Raw genomic sequence first — 21,502 nt, 5'->3', positions numbered from 1 at the left:
ATGAGGCTAATGAATCATGTCCTAAGGGAGTTCATAGGTAGGTTTGTAGTTGTTTATTTTGATGATATCTTAGTCTATAGTAGGGACCTAGATGATCACTTAGGACATCTAAGGCAAGTTCTTTAGGTTCTTAGGAAACACACTCTCTTTGCTAATATAGATAAATGCACCTTTTGTGTTGATAGTGTAGTCTTCTAAGGTTTTGTGGTTAGCAAAAATGGGATCCATGTGGACCCTGAGAAAATCAAGGCCATCCAAGAGTGGCCCACCCCAAAAAGTGTAAGAGATATTAGGAGCTTCCATGGGTTGACAAATTTCTATAGAAGGTTTGTTCCTAATTTCTCTACACTTGCTTCGCCACTCAATGAATTGGTGAAGAATAATGTGGCATTCACATGGGGTGAGAGACAAGAGCAAGCCTTTGCTTTGCTCAAAGAAAAGCTTACCAAGGCCCCCATTCTAACTCTCCTTGACTTTTCTAAAGCTTTTGAGCTAGAGTGTGATGCTTCTGGTGTAGGTGTGGGAGTTGTGTTATGGTAGGGTGGACACCCTATTACTTAATTTAGTGAGAAACTTCATGGTGTCGCTCTTAACTACCCCACATATGATAAGGAGCTTTATGCCTTAGTTAGAGCCCTCCAAACTTGGGAACATTACCTTGTTTCCAAGGAGTTTGTTATTCATAGTGATCATGAATCACTTAAGTACATTAGAGGACAATGCAAGTTAAACAAGAGGCATGCAAAATGGGTAGAGTTCCAAGAGCAATTTCTATATGTTATCAAATACAAAAAAGGAAAGACCAATGTGGTTGCATATGCTCTTTCTATGAGACACACATTGCTTTCTTCTCTTGGAGCTCAAATTTTAGGATTTGATGACACAAAGGAATTGTATGTTTCTGATGAGTACTACTCTCCCATTTATGCTAGCTATGGGCATAAGGCCCAAGATGGATTCTACATTGCTAAGGGGTATTTGTTCAAGGAGGGAAGACTTTGTATACCCCAAGGATCCATTAGAAAGTTGTTGGTCAAAGAGATTCATAAGGGTGGGCTAATGGGGCATTTTGGAATTGATAAGACTCTTGTTTTCCTCAAGGAAAAATTCTTTTGGCGCCATATGAAAAAAAGATGTCCATAGGTATTGCAGTAGGTGTGTGGCTTGTTTACAATCTAAGTCTTGGGTAATGCCTCATGGGCTATACACACCCTTACCCATTCCATTTACACCCTAGGTATATATTAGTATGGACTTTGTCCTTGGGCTTCCTAGGACCTAGAGGGGTGTAGAATCTATCTTTGTGGTGGTGGATAGGTTTAGCAAGATGGCACATTTCATACCATGCCACAAAGTAGATGATGCTAGTCACATCTCAAGACTCTTCTTTAGAGAAGTTGTGAGGCTTCATGGTTTGCCTAACACTATTATGTCTGATAGAGATGTTAAGATTCTTAGCCATTTTTGGAAAAATTTATGAGCTAAGCTAGGAACTAAGCTCCTTTTCTCCACCACTTGTCACCCACAGATTGATGGGCAGACAAAGGTAGTGAATAGATCTTTATCCACATTGTTAAGGGCTCTCCTAAAAGGCAATCACAAGTCTTGGTATGAGAGGGTTAGGAACCAAATAGAGGACCAAATAAAGGTGTATGCAGCTAAATGCAATAGAGGAAGGAAGGAGTTGGTGCTTAATCAAGGGGATTAGGTTTGGCTCCATCTTAGGAAGGATAGATTTCCTACTAAGAGAAAGTCCAAACTTAGCCCCAGAGGTGGTGGCCCTTTCAAGGTCTTGGAGAGGATCAACAACAATGCTTATAGGCTAGACCTCCCAGAGGAGTATGGAGTTAGCAACACCTTTAACATTATTGATTTGGTTCCTTTTGCAGGTGTAGCTAATTCAGATGATGAGGGGTCTACAGATTTGAGGACAAATCCTCTTCAAGTGGGAGGAGATGATGGAATCCTCCTAAGGAGGGGACCTATCACCAGAGCCATGGCTAGGAGGCTCCAAGAAGATTAGGCTAGAGATGCAGGAGAAGACCCTAGGGTTCTCATGAGCCTTAGGGTAGATTTTGGGCCCATGGGCTAAGTATGAGCCCACTTATCTTTGTACATATTAGATTAGGGTTTCATTATTTTTAGGTCTTATATTTAGGTCTCCATAGTGTAGGGAGGGTACCCTAGTAATGTAGGATTTTTCAGCCTTTTATATTTTAAGGCATCTAGACCAGTTTTGTATTAGGGGTAGTTTTGTAATTTCACATACATTAAGTGCACTATTTGATATGTGTGTTGGGAGAGAAATTTAATTGAATTGGGAGAAGCCCAATCCAATTAAATTTCATACCAGCCTAAAGGGGAGGTGAGTATTTGCTTGCTACACCCCATTTCCACATCATATAGTCACACTATGTGCATGTCCTTCATGCTTTACATGCCTCATGACACCTAAGCACACTTAGCGGAGAATCTTGGACTTGATCTTGGATTAGTAAGCTGAACCATAGCTGAAATTCACTAATCATAATTAGTGAAATTTTGGCTCCACAAATTCAAATTCAAATTCAAGTGAAATTTGAATAGAAATTCAAATTTCTCTCCAATTTTGTGTGACACTTATGCTATAAATAGAGGTCTTGTGTGTGTATTTTTTCAACTTTGATCATTTGAGAAATTAGACTTCGAAGTTCAGACCTCATTCTCCCTCTTCTCTCTCTCAAAATTTCGTTCCCCTCTCTCCCTCTCCCTCCACTCATCTTCTCCTACCTTCAAACTCTTATCCATGACCTCCTATGGTAGTGAGCTTGTTCTTGACTCATCTTTTTCTAGAAGTGGTGTCTTTAATCACCTTTTCTCCTTTTTCATTCTGCTGCCATTGATCTTCATGAAGCAAAATACTCCATTGATGAAGAAGATCCAAGGCCTACAAGCTCTACATGGAGCTACATCAGCTGAGTCTATGAAACTAAAAAGGAGGACGTTGAGTCCTATTAAAGTAAAAAGGAGGAGGTTGAGTCCTATGAAACTAAAAGGGAGGACATTGAGTCCTATGAAACTAAAAGGGAGAACGTTGACTCCTATGAAACTAAAAATGGAGGACGTTGAGTCCTATGAAATTAAAAAAGGAGGATGTTGAGTCCTATGAAACTAAAAAGGAGAACTTCTTACCCTTGGGTTTACTTGACGCTCATGCATGGTGCATGTCATTGCCCAAGGTAGGGTTTAAAGGTATCTACTACTAACGTTTGTCATGCCTTTGTAGTAAGAAGGAATGAAAGAAAAGAAGAAATGAAAGAAACTATACGGGTTCTTGAAGGAGAATTTTCAATGACGAGAAATATTATAAAAAAAATTTCGTTGACAGCTTAAACCAAATGACTCTCGCTTTTAACAAAACTTTTAAGAAAGATAAGATGAGGTTACATGCATGTTGGTGTCTAGTATTTATTAACTTGAAACACAGTCAACCAAATGTTTATTCAATTTTACTCATTGCTTACAACACCCTCACCAAATGTGTAGAACACCCAATTTCTGATTGGGCAGACTTGGAGTACATGCATATTCCAGTGAAAGTTAAATCGTGAGAGAATGATAGATGATGACATCAAATTCATTCATATTATTAGCGTTGCGATAGCATGAACATGAAAATCCAAATGCGTCCTTGGAATGTGTTGGATTTCCCCTGCGGTTACTTTTTGTTCCACTTTTCCTTCGTACAAATATATTCAAGGGAAATTCGGTTTACCAAAAAGCGCACCGGATCGTCAAGTATTTAAAAATTAAAATGGATTAATTCGAGTATTGAACACAAGGAACTAATGTTAGCCTGAGTTAAGTTCAGAAATGAAGCATTTTTGAGAGAACATGTATGATTGATAATTTCAAATAGAATTTAAACTAAACCTTTATGCTAAAACTATAAAATACAAGGTAAGTAAAAGTGACAGCAGTAGGTAGAAATGTTGGGTCTTTCTAACAAACAAGTTGATGCATATAAATATATTTCTCTAATCAATCATGTTGTTGTGTTCTATGTTGTAGCCTAAAGTACTAAACCTCGATCCCTCGTCAGACCGAATCAATCCAAGCTTCGTCCTCAGATCCCTCTTGTTGCACTAGACCCAATTTAGACGGCCCTCTTAGGTTTAGACAAACTTAAATTGAGTTTTGTCAGTAGATCCCACTTGTAAGACTAGACTCAGCTCAAGCAGCTTATGAAAGTTTAGCTTAATTTAGTCTAAGCTTCGTCCACAGATCCCTCTTGTAAGACTAGACCTAGACTAAACAACATTATTGTAACAACATAACTAAACCAAAACTTAATCCGTAGATCCCTCTTGTAAGACTAAGTTTCGATCCTGATTCAATCAAGTTCTAAGGCAACAGTACATTTCCCAATGCTAAAGTCACCTAACTATGCACACAAATGGATGATCAGACCAAAAGCATACAAACATTAAGCATTGAAGGAAGCATTGAACACAGAAAACATAATCAATTAGATATTAAGTATTTACATCATCTGTTCATTAGAAATCCCCAACTAGGGTGTTTAGCCAGCCATTATAGATGAAACCCTAACAATAATAAGCTCACAAAACCTAGGTATCTCTACAAAAGTTGCTCCTCTTGCTGCCTCCAAAGCTCTTTTCTCGAAATAGGCACTACGGTGTGCTGTGGAATTCTATGCCCTGGCCCTTCTTCAAGTTATACCCTAATTCTGCACCAGATAGGCTTTAAATAGGCTCTGAATTCGTGACATTGCGCTTAGCGCCACGCTCGCGCTCAGTGCGAGTAAGTGGATTTGAACTTAGCTCCAGTTATGCGTTGAGCCTGGCTGAAGACAATTGTTGCACTTTGCACACTGATCTCGCGCTTAGGGCGCGACCTTGATGCTGATGCTTTGCCAGATTCTCCTTTGCGCTAAGCGCGTTGAAGTTGTGCTTAGCGGTGGATGCGCGCTTAGCCCACTGATGAGCTAAGCTCAACTGTCACTTTTAGCACTTCATGACTTAGCCTCATTTTCACCTGAAATTGCACATAATTCATCATTAAATCCAATGGACATATTCTAGAGGCAACTTAAACCATAAAACACGATTTATTTACAAAAATCACTACAAAATAACCATAAATTGGGGAACTATACAAGTTTTGAAAAATGTTTTCTATACAAAAGTTAGTCGTATAAGACGACTAACAAACTCTCCCAAATTTACAGTTTTGTTTGTCCTCAAGCAAAGAAAGAACAGTTCACTTGTCCTCAAGTGACAAAGACAGTGGTCAATCAAAAGAAAATGGTGTCTGATTCATAAAGGAATTCAACCGTATGAACTAAATATCATGGAATACTTAAATCAATTACTTCTCACAAGCATGCAGCTTTTCAAAGATAAGAGCATAAGCATTAGAGTCACAACTGAAATAAGCTAGTAAGCATGACAGAAATTAAGGAAGGATCATCAATCAAAACCTCACAGTCATTGTTTCACTTAAGCTGAAGTGTTTACGCTTATTCCATCATAAAAAACTACACAAGTCCCAACCTTTGCATTTCATCTCATGTCATACAGCACCTTCACTTTTTCATTCATTCACATCCCATACTTTTCTTTTAGTTAGGCTTCCAACAAATAATGGGGTTAGGCTTCCAACAAATCATGGTTTCCTACTTTTTTTTCTTTCCTTTTATTTTTTTCTTTTTCCGTTTACTTTTTCTTTCCCTTGTTTTTTCTTTTCTCTCTTTCCTTTTATTTTTATTTTTTTATTGCCTTTTTTTCTTTTTTTTCCTTTTTTTCTTCTTCCTTTATTTTCTTTTTCTACTATTTCTTTCCTTTTTTATTTTATTCCTTCTTTTTTAATATTTTTCATTTTTATTTTTATTTTTTAATCTTTGATTTTTTTATATTATTTTTTTGTGTCTTTTTTTATTTCTTTGTTTTGTTTTTTTTCAAAACTTGTCCTGATAGAATTAGAGTCTGACACCCCGACACAAGTTCTTCTAGGCATTTCCTCTTCCAAGAGCCCTTCATGCTCACATTTAAGTCCAAAAAGTTTAGAAGTTTCCAAGAGCCCTTCATGCTCACCTTCATGCTCAAAACTTGTTTTTGTAGGTTCCTAAAGCATTCAAGATTTCACTTTCTTGGATCTTTCTTTAGAAGTTTTATCTTTTCTTTAAGTACAAACACACATTTTCCTTGAATCACGTAGGAGTTCCATAATTCCTTCACTTTTTCCTTAAAGCCATGCTCTAAGAACCAACAATCTAGTGTCCTAAATGGTTTGGGTCCCTAATCATTTGTTGCATTCTTAAGAATAATGGGGCAATGATCAAAAGAAGCTCCTATCTAACACAAATTGAGAACTCCCCTAGCACTTCTCAAGCCAATCATATGACACCAAGAACCTAAAAAGCTTACTCTTTGAACGAGAGCTTGATATATACCATGTGTATCTCCTCCCTATCATTGGAATATCCTCCACCTCCCACTCATGAATGAAATTATTGAACACTTCCATATAATGTCCTCCAATAGCAATGTTTTGAGAATCCATCATTTCCTCCAATAATCTAACTGTATTAAAGTCCCCCACAATGCACCAAATAACCTCATTCACTTTATTCTTATGACAAGTCACTTGTTCTCAAAGTCTTATCTTCTCCTTAAAATCACAAGGTGCATAAATATTAAAAATAAAGCATGGAACATTGCCTTCTTTCAACACTCCTTGCACTCCAAGAAAGCCTTTCCCAACAAAAGAAGTATTAACATCCATTACCTCTTTGTTCCATATGCAAAGCAAACCACCCGCCGAATTAGATGTGTGTGATTGTCTCCTCTCAAAATCATCATCACCCCATATATTTGAACAAACATGCCTAGTCATCTTTTCAATTTTTGTCTCTTGAAGGCAAGCAAAATTGATGCCCTCCTTAACAATGCAATCTCTAATAGCTCTCTGCTTCAACCTTCTTCCCAACCCTCTCACATTATGGCTTAAAACCTTCCTGACAACATCTCTTCATTCCCTACTTGCTTTACACCAACCTAGCCATCTACTTCCCTGTCTCTTTTTTCTAAATTTAGAAAGCTATCAACAACAACCCACTAATTCCCTTTTATACTCCACACCCATGTCTTCTGTCATTCACCATAGCTTTTTGGCCTCTTTTTTTCATTCTTTACTACACTCCTAATACCACATATATTTTCAACATGTGTCTTCCCCTTCTTCTTTCAGTACTTCACAATATAAATCCTTGAAGAATTGTTACGTACAACTATTGGGACCACCTTTTCCTTTGGTGTCTGGCAAAACTTCCCCTCTAAAACATCTCCCCCTCTTGAATATGCATATGATCTATAGCCTCCTTATATGTTTTATTTCCTTTGTTAAAAGAAATAATTTCCCTGTCATACGACCACGAAGACACCCTCTCTTCTTTCTCATCCTTATACTGACCAACACCCATTTTGACTTGATTCTTCAACATCCTCACCAACCTTTTCCTTGCCAGGCTTGAATTTTTTCCTTTGTTTTGAGTCTAAGCCTTTTTGCCACGATAATAATATTTAGGCTTTTGGTTATGGCCCAAAAGGAATTTGTTCCACTTTAATATGTTTACTATGATCATTATGGTTCTCAATTTTTTTGTTTACTTCCTCAATTCACAAGGCCCTGCATTAGAGTGGCTCCACTTGTCTTCTTATTCCCCCAAAATATGTCTAACATCTTTCCTCTCACGTAGGTATATTTTCACCTCATGCCAATAACTACATCTTCCATTCTATTCTCCATATGGTCATCAACCTTCCACTTCCGTGATTCCTCCTCTTATGTATACCCATTTCCTTTTTTCGTGTAAAATTGAGTATATGGCCTTTATTGCTTCCTCTAATGTTTCTGCTTCTGCCTCCAACTTTTCCCTACTGCTAGGTACAACTTTATTAACATTGACGTGTTGACTTAAATAAATGTCAACATCATCATTTTTCACACTATGACACTTTACACAGTGACACTTCACTCAACTTCTTTGTTGGTCAAAATCTTTCACCGATCAAAATCCTTTGTAGGTAGCTCTTTTTGAGATCTCGACAATTTGCTTCGGCTGATTTTATGATCAATGATTGTCCCCCAAAAACCAACATGAAACTTTTGTCCTAACTCATGTTTTATAGGAAACTTTTCAGAAGGTCATCCATCCTATAACTACTTCAAGCCAAACACATTTAACTATGGAGTTCTTAAGTGATAGACTACCAAAAAATAGATGCATCTTATTTATATAGGTAGTGCCAATTAATTATTTTTAAGTTATCATCAACTGTATAGTCTAATGCCTGCATAACCTATGGATTTCTCTCTTTCTAGTGTGATTCTCTCAGGTGTTACAATTTCCAAATCACCCCCTTCAAAAACCCCATAATCAGCCAAGCACTCAGACACACTTGTTCCTCTTACAAAAGTATAGCCCATAATGGATGAATCCTCATCTGAATCTTGTTGATTCACAGTCCCACATCACTATCGTGGTACTCCACATAAGATGCTTCTTACATTATTTTTTATCACACATTGCCTCCCATTAATCAACATTTTTTCTATCTTATGTATCACTTCCAATAATGATGTTTTGATTAGGACCCGAGCATAATCAACCTTTGATAGCACTTCAGTTTTCTCATCCACCATCATGACTTCACCTAGTGTCATAGCTAGCTCAACAAAACAATGTTGGTTCCAAACATCCAAAGGGGGACCCCGAATTTGAATCCACACCAGTCTACTATTGCTATGTGTTTTTGGAGTCCATTGAACAATAGATTCAAACATTTCGTTTAGCCATGCTTCATCCCCCTTCAACATATCTCACATATCATCACCTCCATTGGGCGTTAGCAGCAACATTTTATCCCTAAGTACATGTCTACACAGTTTTAAGGCCTTATATGAACAACAATTCCTTTATATTTTGGATACTATTAGTGCTTTGGACTGTTGCACCATTCTACGTCTTAGCCATCTGTTATTACTATCTTTCACCTTTGTCTCTCGTCCCCACCCTTTATTTTGATGTCCCTCTGTGTTCCCATTGTTTCTTTCCTACCCATCCATCGTTATAACTTCTCCTCTTTGTCGATACAACCTATGCATAAGACCTTCCCTATATGATTCTCGCCCCCCCCCCCCCCCACCTCATGTATTCTCTCCCAATCCTCCTCTTCTTGACACCATATATCAAACAGGGTTTCCCTTCTGATGAGGTCTAGCCATGTCTTTTGGGAACTTAGGCAAGTTCCCCGTCATCTTCATATTTCCAGTGAAGATGTTATCTAGTCATTTCTCCAACCCCTATCGTTTGGACAACTCCCACTCCTATACCCCTTTCTCCTCTCCTCTATGCTCTCATGTTTTTTTTTTCACATAAAAAATTGTGACATGAAATTTACCATAAATGATTAATTAATCAAATCATAATTTTATGAATTGTGGCATGCATCAAAAGAATTGGGAAAGTTTAATGCTATTTTCTACATGTCATTGTTTCTTGATTAAATTCAATCCACTTAAATTCCTTAAAATATTTATAAAATAACTTTATTATAGGATGATATTTTCCTTTTCTTTCTCAAAGTTGATGAGAATTATGTAATTAACACAAGTTTTTACTATTATGTCAAAATGTATGTAAAAAGTAGAGAAGGACATGCTATTTCATGTAAGCTTACAAAGATTCATTTATGTCTTGCTACAAAGAGTCGTGTCTATTCAAAAGATATCTTTTCAAGCAAAATTACAATGGTTTCACACAATTCTAATGCAATTTCTAAGAACATTGTTTTATTTCAAAAATTCGCATTAACAAAGGATATTAGCAATAATATAGTAAAAAATCTTACTCTTGGTTAGAACTTCAAGATTTGTAAAAGAACTCATTTCCTTATTTCAAAATTATAGAAGAGATTTCCCACAACAAAATTTTATGTCCTTGTTACAATAATTATTGATTACATTTTAAAACAAATTTCATGATATTCTCTAGGTCAAAAGTATGACTATATTTTTCCATTAATCATTTGATACACATTATCAATTGATAAAAAGATCTCTCAGTACTAAAAATCATCTTAGGTCCCAGTTAATCTAAATTAATTGTATTTATTTAAAGAAAAAATAACTCTTGAAATGAATTTTTTTAATAGGATTCAAATTCATTACATACTCAAGGAAATGTAATTCTTACAGAAATAATGGTATAATTTCATGACATGAGAACTAAAAATAGTTTACTTTTATCTCATCATAATTTTTTAAATCCAATAAAAAAAAAGTATTCACCAATATTACTACTTTCTCTCCCATCTCACTATATCTAAGAGATGGAAGCAACAAGGCTATAGGGTGCAAGGAAACTAAATATGAATCTAAAAATTACACATTGCAGAGCATCAATTCTTTCTTCTTTTCTTCGTAGTCATTTGTTTTCTTACTCCGACTACGGGTTCTTTTGCAAGAAGCAACATACACTCTGATACCTCGATTGCGTCAACATTGTCCTTCACCTTACGTTGGAGCTCTAAACAAGAACCTTGCAATTCTGCATATTGAGAGACTTGTGTCACTTCATGTTGTTTTAGTCTCTCATCATGCCTCGCACCCTTCTTTTCTTCCTCTAGTATTTGGGCCTGAAGATTAGACAATTGTTGATTCAACCTTTCCATGTTGTCACCATCAACAACTTCATTCGAATTAGGGTTGTTGTTATTTTTTCCCTGTGCATCATCATTTGAATTGGTTGTCGCTTGTTGAAGAAACTTGGTTGCAACAACATCAACACTTGGGTGCCCAAAAGAATAAGGTTTGTTTCCAATAGAGAACACAACCATAGCAATTTCTACTCCGCACAAGATGGACAATTCATTTGCCTTTTTGAATAAGCCTGATCGACGCTTGGAAAATGTGACTTGCCTCGTATTAGGGTCTTTCACCTCCGCAATTTCAATCTTACGACGACCCATGTTGATGACTACTAAAAAGAAAATACAAAAACAAAGAAAAGAGGGAGATTATTTTAAAGGTTGGGGTGGATATGATATGATAAACCCACAACCCTTTATTTATACACAAATTCTTGAAAAATTTTCGATGTTTCTATTATTGAATTTATAAATTCCAATTCTTTTCTATTTATGTACAGAAAGTGTTTTAGTATATTTCCTAATTTATAAAATTGGTCGTATGAACAATTTTGACTTGTATTTTATTTCTTTTTTAATTTAATGATACTAATACTAAATATGACCACATATTTGATTTGTAAGAAAACAAGAAATCTGATTTCTATGTTTGTTAGATATTATTGAAAACTTAAAAAGAAACTTAAAAAAATATTTTTATTTATCAACGTGATCCCAAATGTATGTTTGAGTTGTTATATTTTGGATTATAACAAGATACATTCGTCTGCTAAAATATATACTTTGTACAAAATTATTTGTCTTGTATTTTGTGATAATAAAGTCAACCTAATGTTATTATTTTAGTTTTAGTTTGTATAGTTTTATTTTTTTTATTTTTAATTAATTGGATGGACCTAATTTAAATTCATCACTCAAAATTATATTTTTAATGTAAAGCATAATTTATTTGACATTTTAATTTAGTCTATTTCTATAATAAATTAATATAAAACATCATTTTAGTAAGTATTATTTTTTCAAATGAAATGCTAGTCTAATCAAATTAAGTTAATTCATTATCAAAGAAAGTAAAAAGAAAATTTAATTTAAATTATACAATGAAATAAGATATTTTCAGTCAACTCAACTTGAACGTGACTACTTTTTTCATTTTTTTTCATTGAATAAATACTTTTTTAGTTTTCTTAAACTTCAAGAATTATTCGATTTTTTATATAAAGACAAAAGTAGTGACTATTAACTATTGTTTAAAGCCAAATTTATCATTATCTATACATAATAGAAATCAATTAAATATTTTTGTAGTATAATTTTTTTTATATGATTAACTAATCATAAATTTATCATAAATATTTTTTGTAATATTATCATATACGTTAAAATTATTAACTTTTGTAATAATAAATATTTTAAAAGTCATATTTAGGATGGTGAATTTCATTCAACTAAGTCAGCTTAATAATTGTGAGTGATTTTTAAAATTAATGAAAGGTTGCATTGTTTCATAAAATTATATGTCTATCCATATAAAGGTGTAAGTATCAATAGATGTGACTTTTCATCAATAGAAATGAGATGTGGTTCTTCATTAAGGTTCATGAGATGTGACTCTTCACCAATGATTATGAAATTTAATGATATTAAAATACTAATACTAAATATGACCACATATTTGAGAAGTTATATATAAAAAAATATATTTGATACGTTAGAAAAAAAACAAATTTCTATGTTTGTCAATAGATATTATTGAAAACTTAAAAAGAAACTTAAAAATATTTTTTTTTATCATCACCATCACAAATGTTGAAAACTTAAAAAGAAACTTTAAAATATTTTTTTTATCATCACCATCACAAATGTGTATGTTTGAGTTGTTATATTGTGGATTAGAACAAGAGCATAGATTTGTCGGCTAAATTATATCCTTTGTAGAAAATTATTTGTCTTTTATTTTGTGAAAATAACACATTTATTGTGTAAGTGAGTTAACCTAACGTTATCATTTTAATTTTAATTTTAATTAGTTTGCATAGTTTTGTTTTTTCTTTTTAAATTGATGGACCTAATTTAAATTCATCACTCAAAAACTATATTTTAAATGTGAAACAAAATTTATTTAACATTTTAGTCCATTTTTAGAATAAATTGATATAAAATATCATTTTAGTAAGTACTCCCTCCATTCTAGACCAAGTGTCACCTTTCAAAAAAAAAATATCCCAAAACAAGTGGTACATTTGACTTAATATAATATTAATTATTTTTTCCATTAATACTCCTAATAAGTGTGACTTTAGTTTTTCAATGTAATATTAATACTAAGGTTAGTTTTGTAATAACACTTTCTCTTTCATCTATTTATTAGGTTTGTTTACATGTATAAAACAATAACACTTATTTCAAATAGAGGGAGTATTTTTTTAAAAAAAAATGAATGACCATTCTAATCAAATTAAGTTAATTAGTTACTAAAGAAAATCCAATTAAGTTAATTTGAATTATATAATGAAAGAATTTATTTTCAGTCAACTCAATTTGAACGAGAATAAATTTTCATTGTTTTTCATTGATAGATAAGTACATATTTCAGTTTTTTAAATTTCAAGTATTATTCATTTTTTTATAGAGACAAAATTAATGACTGCTCCATTAACTATTATTTAAAGCTAAATTTATCATAGTCTATGCATAATAGAATTTAATTAAATGCTTTGGTAGTATAAAAGTTTTTTATATTGTCAACTAATCATAATTTTTTAACATTTATAATAATTAATTTAAAATTTATATTTTAATTGATTAAATAAGTTATATTTTAATTGATTGAATAACTACAAATGTTGTGTGCGATTTTGATTGATCTCTTTGCTTCAATGATGCTGGAAACACAAAGCCAAATGATAGGAGTTGGAATGACTATTTTATCTGAACCTTACAAGTATCCAAGGCAAAAAATATTTGCATTAATTAGCATAAATACACACATAATGAGAATGAAAATAGGGTAGACAATTATCCATAAAAATGAACGGAGATGAATGCGGGTAAGAGTACTATAATATCCATCCTACCCATATTTACACCTATTAATATATACAAATATTTAATTATAATATGCAATGTCATATATATATATATATATAATTTTAAAGGGAGGGGATCCACTTATTGCTAGAGTAAGTTTAAAAGATTACTCTTAAATCTTAATCTTAACCCCTTATTTCTACTAAAATCTAACTGCTTGGATTAATTTACTTAAAAAGTCACGTGATAGTCAAAAATCTAGTTTTCAACTCTACCTTCCTCCATTTATTCTCACTTCTAACTTCTCATTACTTCTTTGACCCAATAGAAGACACCCGTTCGAACAAATTATTGTGCTTCTCTCTGTTGTTTGTCTCAAGTGCACTACCTCTCTATTGCATTGTGGTTGGTGGTGAAATAGGTTTCAAGGTGGGTGACATTGTGACCATTTACTCTCATTTACTAGTATGCTTTGCCGTTGGTAATGGGGAGTCTTTTGTGTGGACTCTACCCTATGATTACCTTTGGGAGGAGGTAAACATGGTTGTAATGAACCACCATTAATTTGCTTTGAACAAAAATTGATTTTGAAGAAAAAATGGGTTTCTAGGAAAACAAAAACTATTTTGATGTAAATTTGTTTTGAAAATTTGTTGCATGCCCTGTTTTCTTCTCATTTTTGCTTTTGGTTTTCTCTAGGAGAGCTCCTAATACAAATGAGACTCAGCCCAAATTTTATCAAGTTTTAAAACTAAAATATCAAAGATCACATTAGAAGAGGGGGTTGAATAGTGTGTTAGATAAAATAATACTTTTTCACAAAGGAAACTCTTTTTCTCAAGTATATCTATAAAGCATAGGAACTAATTGTGTCGTCCAGTGATAAAGAAAACAATTTTGGTGAAAATAGAAGACTACCTTCTAATGAAAGATAAAGAAATTTTTTCATAAAGATTTTCTTAAACAAATACTTAATGACCAAGTGTGACAAAGTAAGCTTAAGAGAATATTGACTGAATAACTTAAGAGAGGGAGAGGTAGAAACACTTAATTTATATTAGTTCATTCAAATAGAGCTACATCCAATTCTTCTTTACAAACTTGCAAAGGGTTCCACTAACCAATAACTAATTACAAACAAGTATTATATCATACCACTACTGGCTATATGGTATTCTCTAGGCCACTACTGGCACACCCATCGACTCCTCCTGAATCAAAGATACCCAAGTATTTCTTTATACTAAGTCACTCTTGACTTTCACAAATAAAAGTTTGAATGAATACAACGATTCAAATCACTCAATAGAGTGGATAAACAATTATGCTTGAATACACGGATTAACTTTGCTAGGCAAATGATGAACTATTTAAGTGCATAGTATGTCATCCAATGATTTTGACAGAGTTTTTCTTTAGAATGTTTTGCTTGTTTTCTCTTAATTAGTTTGTTGTTCGAATAGCCACACCTTAGGCATCCAACACTAACACTTAACTAGGATGACACCCATAATAGTGCGTTAGGGCTATTCAGTGTTGCAAGCATATTCCAATCCATCGGATCAATGTCACATCCTTGATTGCATTCGTAATACCCCTAATTATTGACATCTTGACGAATCAAATTCTACGACACTTCACTCAATTCCCTTGTTGGTCAGAACCTTCCACTGGTCAAAACCCTCCATAGGTAGTCCTTTTCGAGGCCTCGATAATCTGCTTCGACTGTTTTCATTATCAATGATTATCCCTACAAACCAATACATAACTTTTCAACATGTTTTATCCTCACTCACACACTTCCTAAGAAACTTTCTAGAAGGTCACCTATCCCATAATTGCTTCAAATCAAACATGCTTAACTGTTGAGTTCTTAAGTGAGACACTATCGAAATGTAGATGCATCTTGTTGGTATAGGTAATACCTATTAATTACGTTAAGTCATCCTCAACTGTGCAATCTCATACAAGCACAACCTCTAGATTCCTCTTACTTTAGTATGATTCATTTGGGTTGTTACAATCAACATGAGTTTAAAGGAGATTTCACACCAGATAACTCATATGAGACAAAAGCTTAACAAACACTTTATGACCGCCCCTAGTTAGCTTCATAAGTATACTTTCCAAAATATTTATATATGTCTCATTATGATGCATGGTTCATACAGATGCTTGTGGCTTAATTTAGCTTATGGCATACAAATTTTATGAATAAAAAAATGATAGGAAAAAAGACTCACTAAAAATTATCAGTTAGGTTTCTTTGTAAGAATCAAATATCATTTTTTATCTGTAGGAATCAAAGACAAATACCAAAAAATTTATAACCATTTATGCACCTTGTTCAACTAACTGAATTATACCTTTTTAGTATGAATATTTATCAACAAAGTCAATAAATACTATACAACTATATATAATTGAAATTAATTTTTAAAAGAAGTAAAATATAAGTATACTTATTACATGTGGTGTAATTATCACAATCCCAATTTTGAAAGTTTAAAGGACCAAATACATGACGACTTCTCGCATGCATACCCCCTACACGGGCTACACGATGTAACAAGAAAGTTTTGTGAGAGTTGTTGGACAAGTGACCTCAATAACTTAAGAGGGGGGTAAATTAAGTTTTAAAATTTTTCCACTAACAAATTTTAACCCCCTTTAAAATGATATATGATAGGCTCAGAATGTAAAAGAAGAAGAAACAATCAATTTAATAATATTCTTTTAACTGCACAAGACAGAGTAAACTGTAATAAAATAACTGAGATAAGGGAAGAGAGAATTGCAAACTCATTTTATCCTAGTTTGGCCACTTCCTCTGCATACGTCTAGTTTTCAAGCAACCAACTTGAGATTTTCCACTATCTTTATAAACTCTTTACAATTTCTGAATACACATTGGGATACATCTCCCTTGTATTCAGGATTCTCACGAGTCAAGAGACGAACAATCTCTTGATCACAACAATGTTTTTAGAATGTACAGAAGAATTTCTCTTTTAGAGATGATAATACAAATTGAAGATCTTTAGAAGAATACTCAATTGATTTGTAAGTGTTTGACCAATAGTTGTTTAGAGAACATTTGACAATTAAGTTCTCTTTTTAAAATCTCTCTCTTACTTTTCGAAGTCAGACACATATATATAGGCCCATTGTGCCTTTTCAAAATGGTTTGAAGAGATGTGTCTTTTCAAAAATCTTTTCTGAAATTTTCTCACTGGTAATCGATTATAGAATTCTGGTAATCGATTACACAATTATATTTTTGAAGAGTCATGACTTTTCAAAGTTTTTTTTTTTAAATCTTTTCACTGGTAATCGATTACAGGATTTTGGTAATCAATTACACATATCAAAATTCAAACAGTTTTGTGCTGTTAGTAAAAAATATCTTCACAAACTCTCTGGTAATCGATAACACAGTCTGGTAATCGATTACTAATTAAAAAATATCTTTTTGAACTAATTTAGCCTTTGATAAAAGAGTGTTTGATACTAAAGATGTTAAGGCCAAACTAAAGCAATCAAATTGAGATTCTTTAAATAAATTTACTAATTTATCATCTTAGATTTACTTGATCTTGTTCTTGACCTTGAATTAATCTTGAAGCAATCTCTGTTTGCTTAACCTTGAATGTTTCTTGAAGCAATCTTGTTTGCTTATACTTTGGCATCATAAAAAACCTGTATACATACATTCACATTCTCCCCTTTTTTGATGATGACAATCATTATCAAGTAAATTCTTTTGGCATCATCAAAACCTCCATGATTCGATTCACATTCTCCCCCTTTTTGGTGATGACAACCATCTGTAGGTAAGGAGTAAAAAGAATATCTATTTGTGTCGTTTACTCTCCCTTGACTTTTCAATGATTGCTTATATGAAAAAGTTAAAGATTCCATATATAAAAAAATAGATAATTCTCCTTACTATCTTATCTATCTTTTCCCCTTTGCCAACATAAAAAACAAATCATGAGCACAGAGAAGAAAAGTATTCTACAATTTATAATGAATTAATAGAGAAGAGCATATCATACCGTTCAAAGTACCATTTCTTGGCCTAATAGAGTTAGACTAATCAAAAGCAATTATGAGAATCAAATAATATCAAAAAGCTTATATCACATAATTGACAAACACTTAATAAACTATGCTTAAGACCATCAACAAGTAAAACATTTTCTATGGAGGTAGAGGGATTCAAACCTATTTTTCCAACTCCAAGAATTTTACCTTTGTTGTTGTCTCCATAGGTCACATGTTTACTATTTTTGGAAGAAATATGAATAAACTTTGATGCATCTCCCATCATGTGTTCAGAGCAACCGCTATCAATGTACCAATTTTGCTTCAAGGAGTCTTTCATTCATATAATCATATTTTGATTTTGGTACCCAAATTTTCTTGGGTTCTTAAATGTTAGTTTTGACTAAGGATCCTTTTGGAACCCATACCATTTTTCTAATGCTACTACCATTCTTTCTAATATAACATATTGATGCACTATAACCTTTCTTACCACAATAAAAGCATGTTAAGAAGGGAGAACTAGTCTTTTGAGTGGAGGCAAAGAAATTTTTATACATCTTTTGTTGATTTTCAGGATTATATCCTAATCCAAATTTTTAAAAAACATATCTACCTAATATAATATCTAAATTATTTTTACCAAGAGTAAATTTGGCAAGAGCAATTTTTAAATCTACAATTTCTTCTTTAAATTTATCACAACATTGACATGAATGAGATGCTTTATTGTTTTCTTGTATTAAGCATTTTGTAGAAGATTGGTTTTTATCTATTGATTTTAATGTTTTAACTTCAGATTTAAGATTTTATAACTTTACATTTAATTTCAAAATTTCCTTTTCTAAATTGGAAATAGTTTTCTTAGAAAATGAAACTAATTTGGCAAGTTTAATAGATTCTTTATGCAAGTCATTGAATGCATCTTGAAGTTCATCAAAAGAAATAGATAAATCATAGTTAGAAGATGTTACATCTTTTTCGCTTTCATAGTCCTTGACCATGAGGCTTAGATTTATGATTTCATTTTCTAAATCACTTGATGAATCCATGTCATTATCTTCTCATGTGATATATGTTTTCTTTTCTTTCTTATCTTTGAAAGTTTTCTTGTTGGATTTTTCCATTCTTCTTTTAAAGATAGGACAATCAAATCTCAGGTGCCCAAGTTGATCACATTCATAGAATTTTGGAACTAAGGAGGAATCTTCTCCTTTCTTCTTTGGATTGAAGTTCGATCTCCTTTGATTTCCTTTGTTCCTCAGGAATTTATTGAATCTCTTTACAAAGAGAATGAAATCATCATCTTCTTCTAAGTTCTTTTCATTTGAGTCTTCTTTGTCATTTTCCGCATGAATAGAAGAAGATGAGGCTTTGAGTGCAATTCCTTTCTTCTTTTTGTCATTCTCTTCATGTTGATAGAGTTTCATAAGTTCTATTTCATGTTCTTGAAGTTTCCCAAAGAGAGTGGCAAGAGACATGTTGGTGAGATCTTTGATTCTGCAATTGCTGTTACTTTTGGTTGTCATTGTTTGCTTAAACATCTTAGCACTTTGTTAATGAGATCTTCATTAGGAAATATTTTTCTTAATGATGCAAGATGATTAAATATATGTGTAAATCTCTTTTGCATATCTTGTATGGTCTCATTTTGATTCATTATAAATAGTTCATATTCATATGTAAAAGTGTTTATTCTAGATCTCTTAACATCAGTTGTGCCTTCATGTGTAACTTGTAATGTATCCCACATTTCTTTTGCATTTTTACAATTTCAAACTCTAAAGTACTCATCCATGCCTAATGCAGAAGTAATTATGTTCTTGGCTTTTAAATTATATTGAACCCTTCTTCTTTCATCTTCATCCCATTGTTCTCTAGGTTTTTCTATAGTTGCAATTCCCACTATCATTATAGGAATGAAGGGACCAATTTTAATGGCTTCTCATATATTTAAATCTATGGCTTCTATAAAGATTTGCATACGGGTTTTCCAATAGTGATAACCCTCACCATTGAAAATAAGAAACCTATTAATAGAATTTTCCTTAGGAAATGGAAAGTTAGATGAGACCATAATTATTCTTGAAGTTTTTAAACTTTAGACAAGAATCCTGCTCTGATACTACTTGTTGGACAAGTGGTCTCAATAACTTTAAGAAGGGGGGTGAATTAAGTTTCAAAATTTTCTCACTAACAAATTTTAACCTCATTTTAAATGATATATGATAGGCTCAAAATGCAGAAGAAGAAGAAGAAGAAACAATCAATTTATTGATGTTCTTTTAACTGCGCAAGACAAAGTAAATTGCAATAAAATAACTGAGATAAGGGAAGAGAGAATGCAAACTCATTTTATCCTGATTCGGCCACTTCCTGTGTCTACGTCCAGTTCTCAAGCAACCCACTTGAGATTTTCTATTATCTTTGTAAACTCTTTACAACTTCTGAACACACCTTGAGATTTCTCTCCCTTGTGTTCAACATTCTCACAAGTCAAGAGACGAACAATCTCTTAATCACAACAATGTTTTTAGAATGTACATAAGAATTTCTCTCTTTTAGAAATGACAATACAAATTGAAGATCTTTAGAAGAATACTAAATTGATTTGAAAGTGTTTGACCAATAGTTGTTTAGAGAGCATTTGACAATTAAGTTCTCTTTTTAAAATCACTCTCTTACTTTTCGAAGTCAGACACACATATATATAGCCCATTGTGCCTTTTCAAAATGGTTTGAAGAGATGTGTCTTTTCAAAAAGCTTTTCTGAAATTTTCTCATTGGTAATCGATTACAAGATTCTGGTAATCGATTATACAATTATATTTTTGAAGAGTCATGACTTTTCAAAGGTTTTTTTTTTAAATCTCTTCACTGGTAATCAATTACAGGATTCTGGTAATCGATTACACAGATCAAAATTCAAACAGTTTTGTGCCATTAGTCAAAAATATCTTCACAAACTCTTTGGTAATCGATTACACAGTCTAGTAATCGATTCCCAATTCAAAAAATGAATTGATTTAGCCTTTGATAAAAGAGTGTTTGATACTAAAGATGTTGAGGCCAAACTAAAGCAATTAAATTGAGATTCTTTCAATAAATTTACTAAGTTCTTATCTTAGCTTTACTTGTTCTTGATCTTGAATTAATCTTGAAGCAATCTCTATTTGCTTAACCTTGAATGTTTCTTGAAGCAACCTTGTTTGCTTATACTTTGACATCATCAAAAACATGTATACATACATTCAAAGAGTATCCACAGTGAGAAACAAACATCACTCGTAGGATATAGACCATTGAACATCAACGGTTAAAATTAGTAATGGACTACTATAAAACTACCCACACTAGATTATTTTAAAAATATATTTTTTCTCTTCTTGGTCATCGCCCCTTTCTTTCTTTCATTATCGTCTACCCTTTCATCACCAATAAGCCTCTTACTAATGTTGGTGAAGTACTTCTCATTGTCGACGACACTCCATCATCTTTCTCAACACTAACAAATTGATTTTGTATGATGACCGATTAATGTTGGTTGTTTGCTTTCTTTTTTTGGAGATTTGGTTAAGCAGGGAGAGATGTGGTGGTCTCTCACATGCACCTACCTTGTGCGTGTCACCCTTTTGTCGTCTCATAGCATCCCAAGTGTTGGCTACTCATTCTTGGTGTTTGATGCGACAGTGGAATGGCACGGGTTTGCCTTG

At 32.9% G+C, this 21,502-nt stretch overlaps 1 protein-coding gene across 1 annotated transcript; it reads right to left on the bottom strand.

Moving 5' to 3' along the window:
- Positions 1-8,334: 8,334 nt before the first annotated feature.
- On the bottom strand, positions 8,335-11,033 carry LOC114424164 (agamous-like MADS-box protein AGL29). Its single transcript, XM_028391018.1, has 2 exons — positions 10,541-11,033; positions 8,335-8,513 (listed from the first exon to the last, which is right to left on the bottom strand). Exons 1-2 carry the CDS (start codon positions 11,031-11,033, stop codon positions 8,335-8,337), a joined length of 672 nt encoding a protein of 223 aa, XP_028246819.1.
- Between the last annotated feature and the right edge of the window lie 10,469 nt (positions 11,034-21,502).

This window comes from Glycine soja, chromosome 8 (assembly GCF_004193775.1).
Source record: "Glycine soja cultivar W05 chromosome 8, ASM419377v2, whole genome shotgun sequence".
Classification (NCBI taxonomy): domain Eukaryota; kingdom Viridiplantae; phylum Streptophyta; class Magnoliopsida; order Fabales; family Fabaceae; genus Glycine; species Glycine soja.
The sequence above is the reverse complement of the archived record's forward strand: the minus strand, read 5'-3'. Positions and strand labels throughout refer to the sequence as shown.

What these genes read in the sequence shown, in the direction of transcription:
- LOC114424164 (XM_028391018.1), bottom strand. Translation starts at nt 11,033, where the DNA reads ATGGGTCGTCGTAAGATTGAAATTGCGGAGGTGAAAGACCCTAATACG. An exon ending in CGCAATCGAGGTATCAGAGT is followed by an intron (nt 8,514 to 10,540) that starts GTATGTTGCTTC and finishes TGAATCAACAAG; the next exon opens with ATTCAGATGAGGATTCATCC.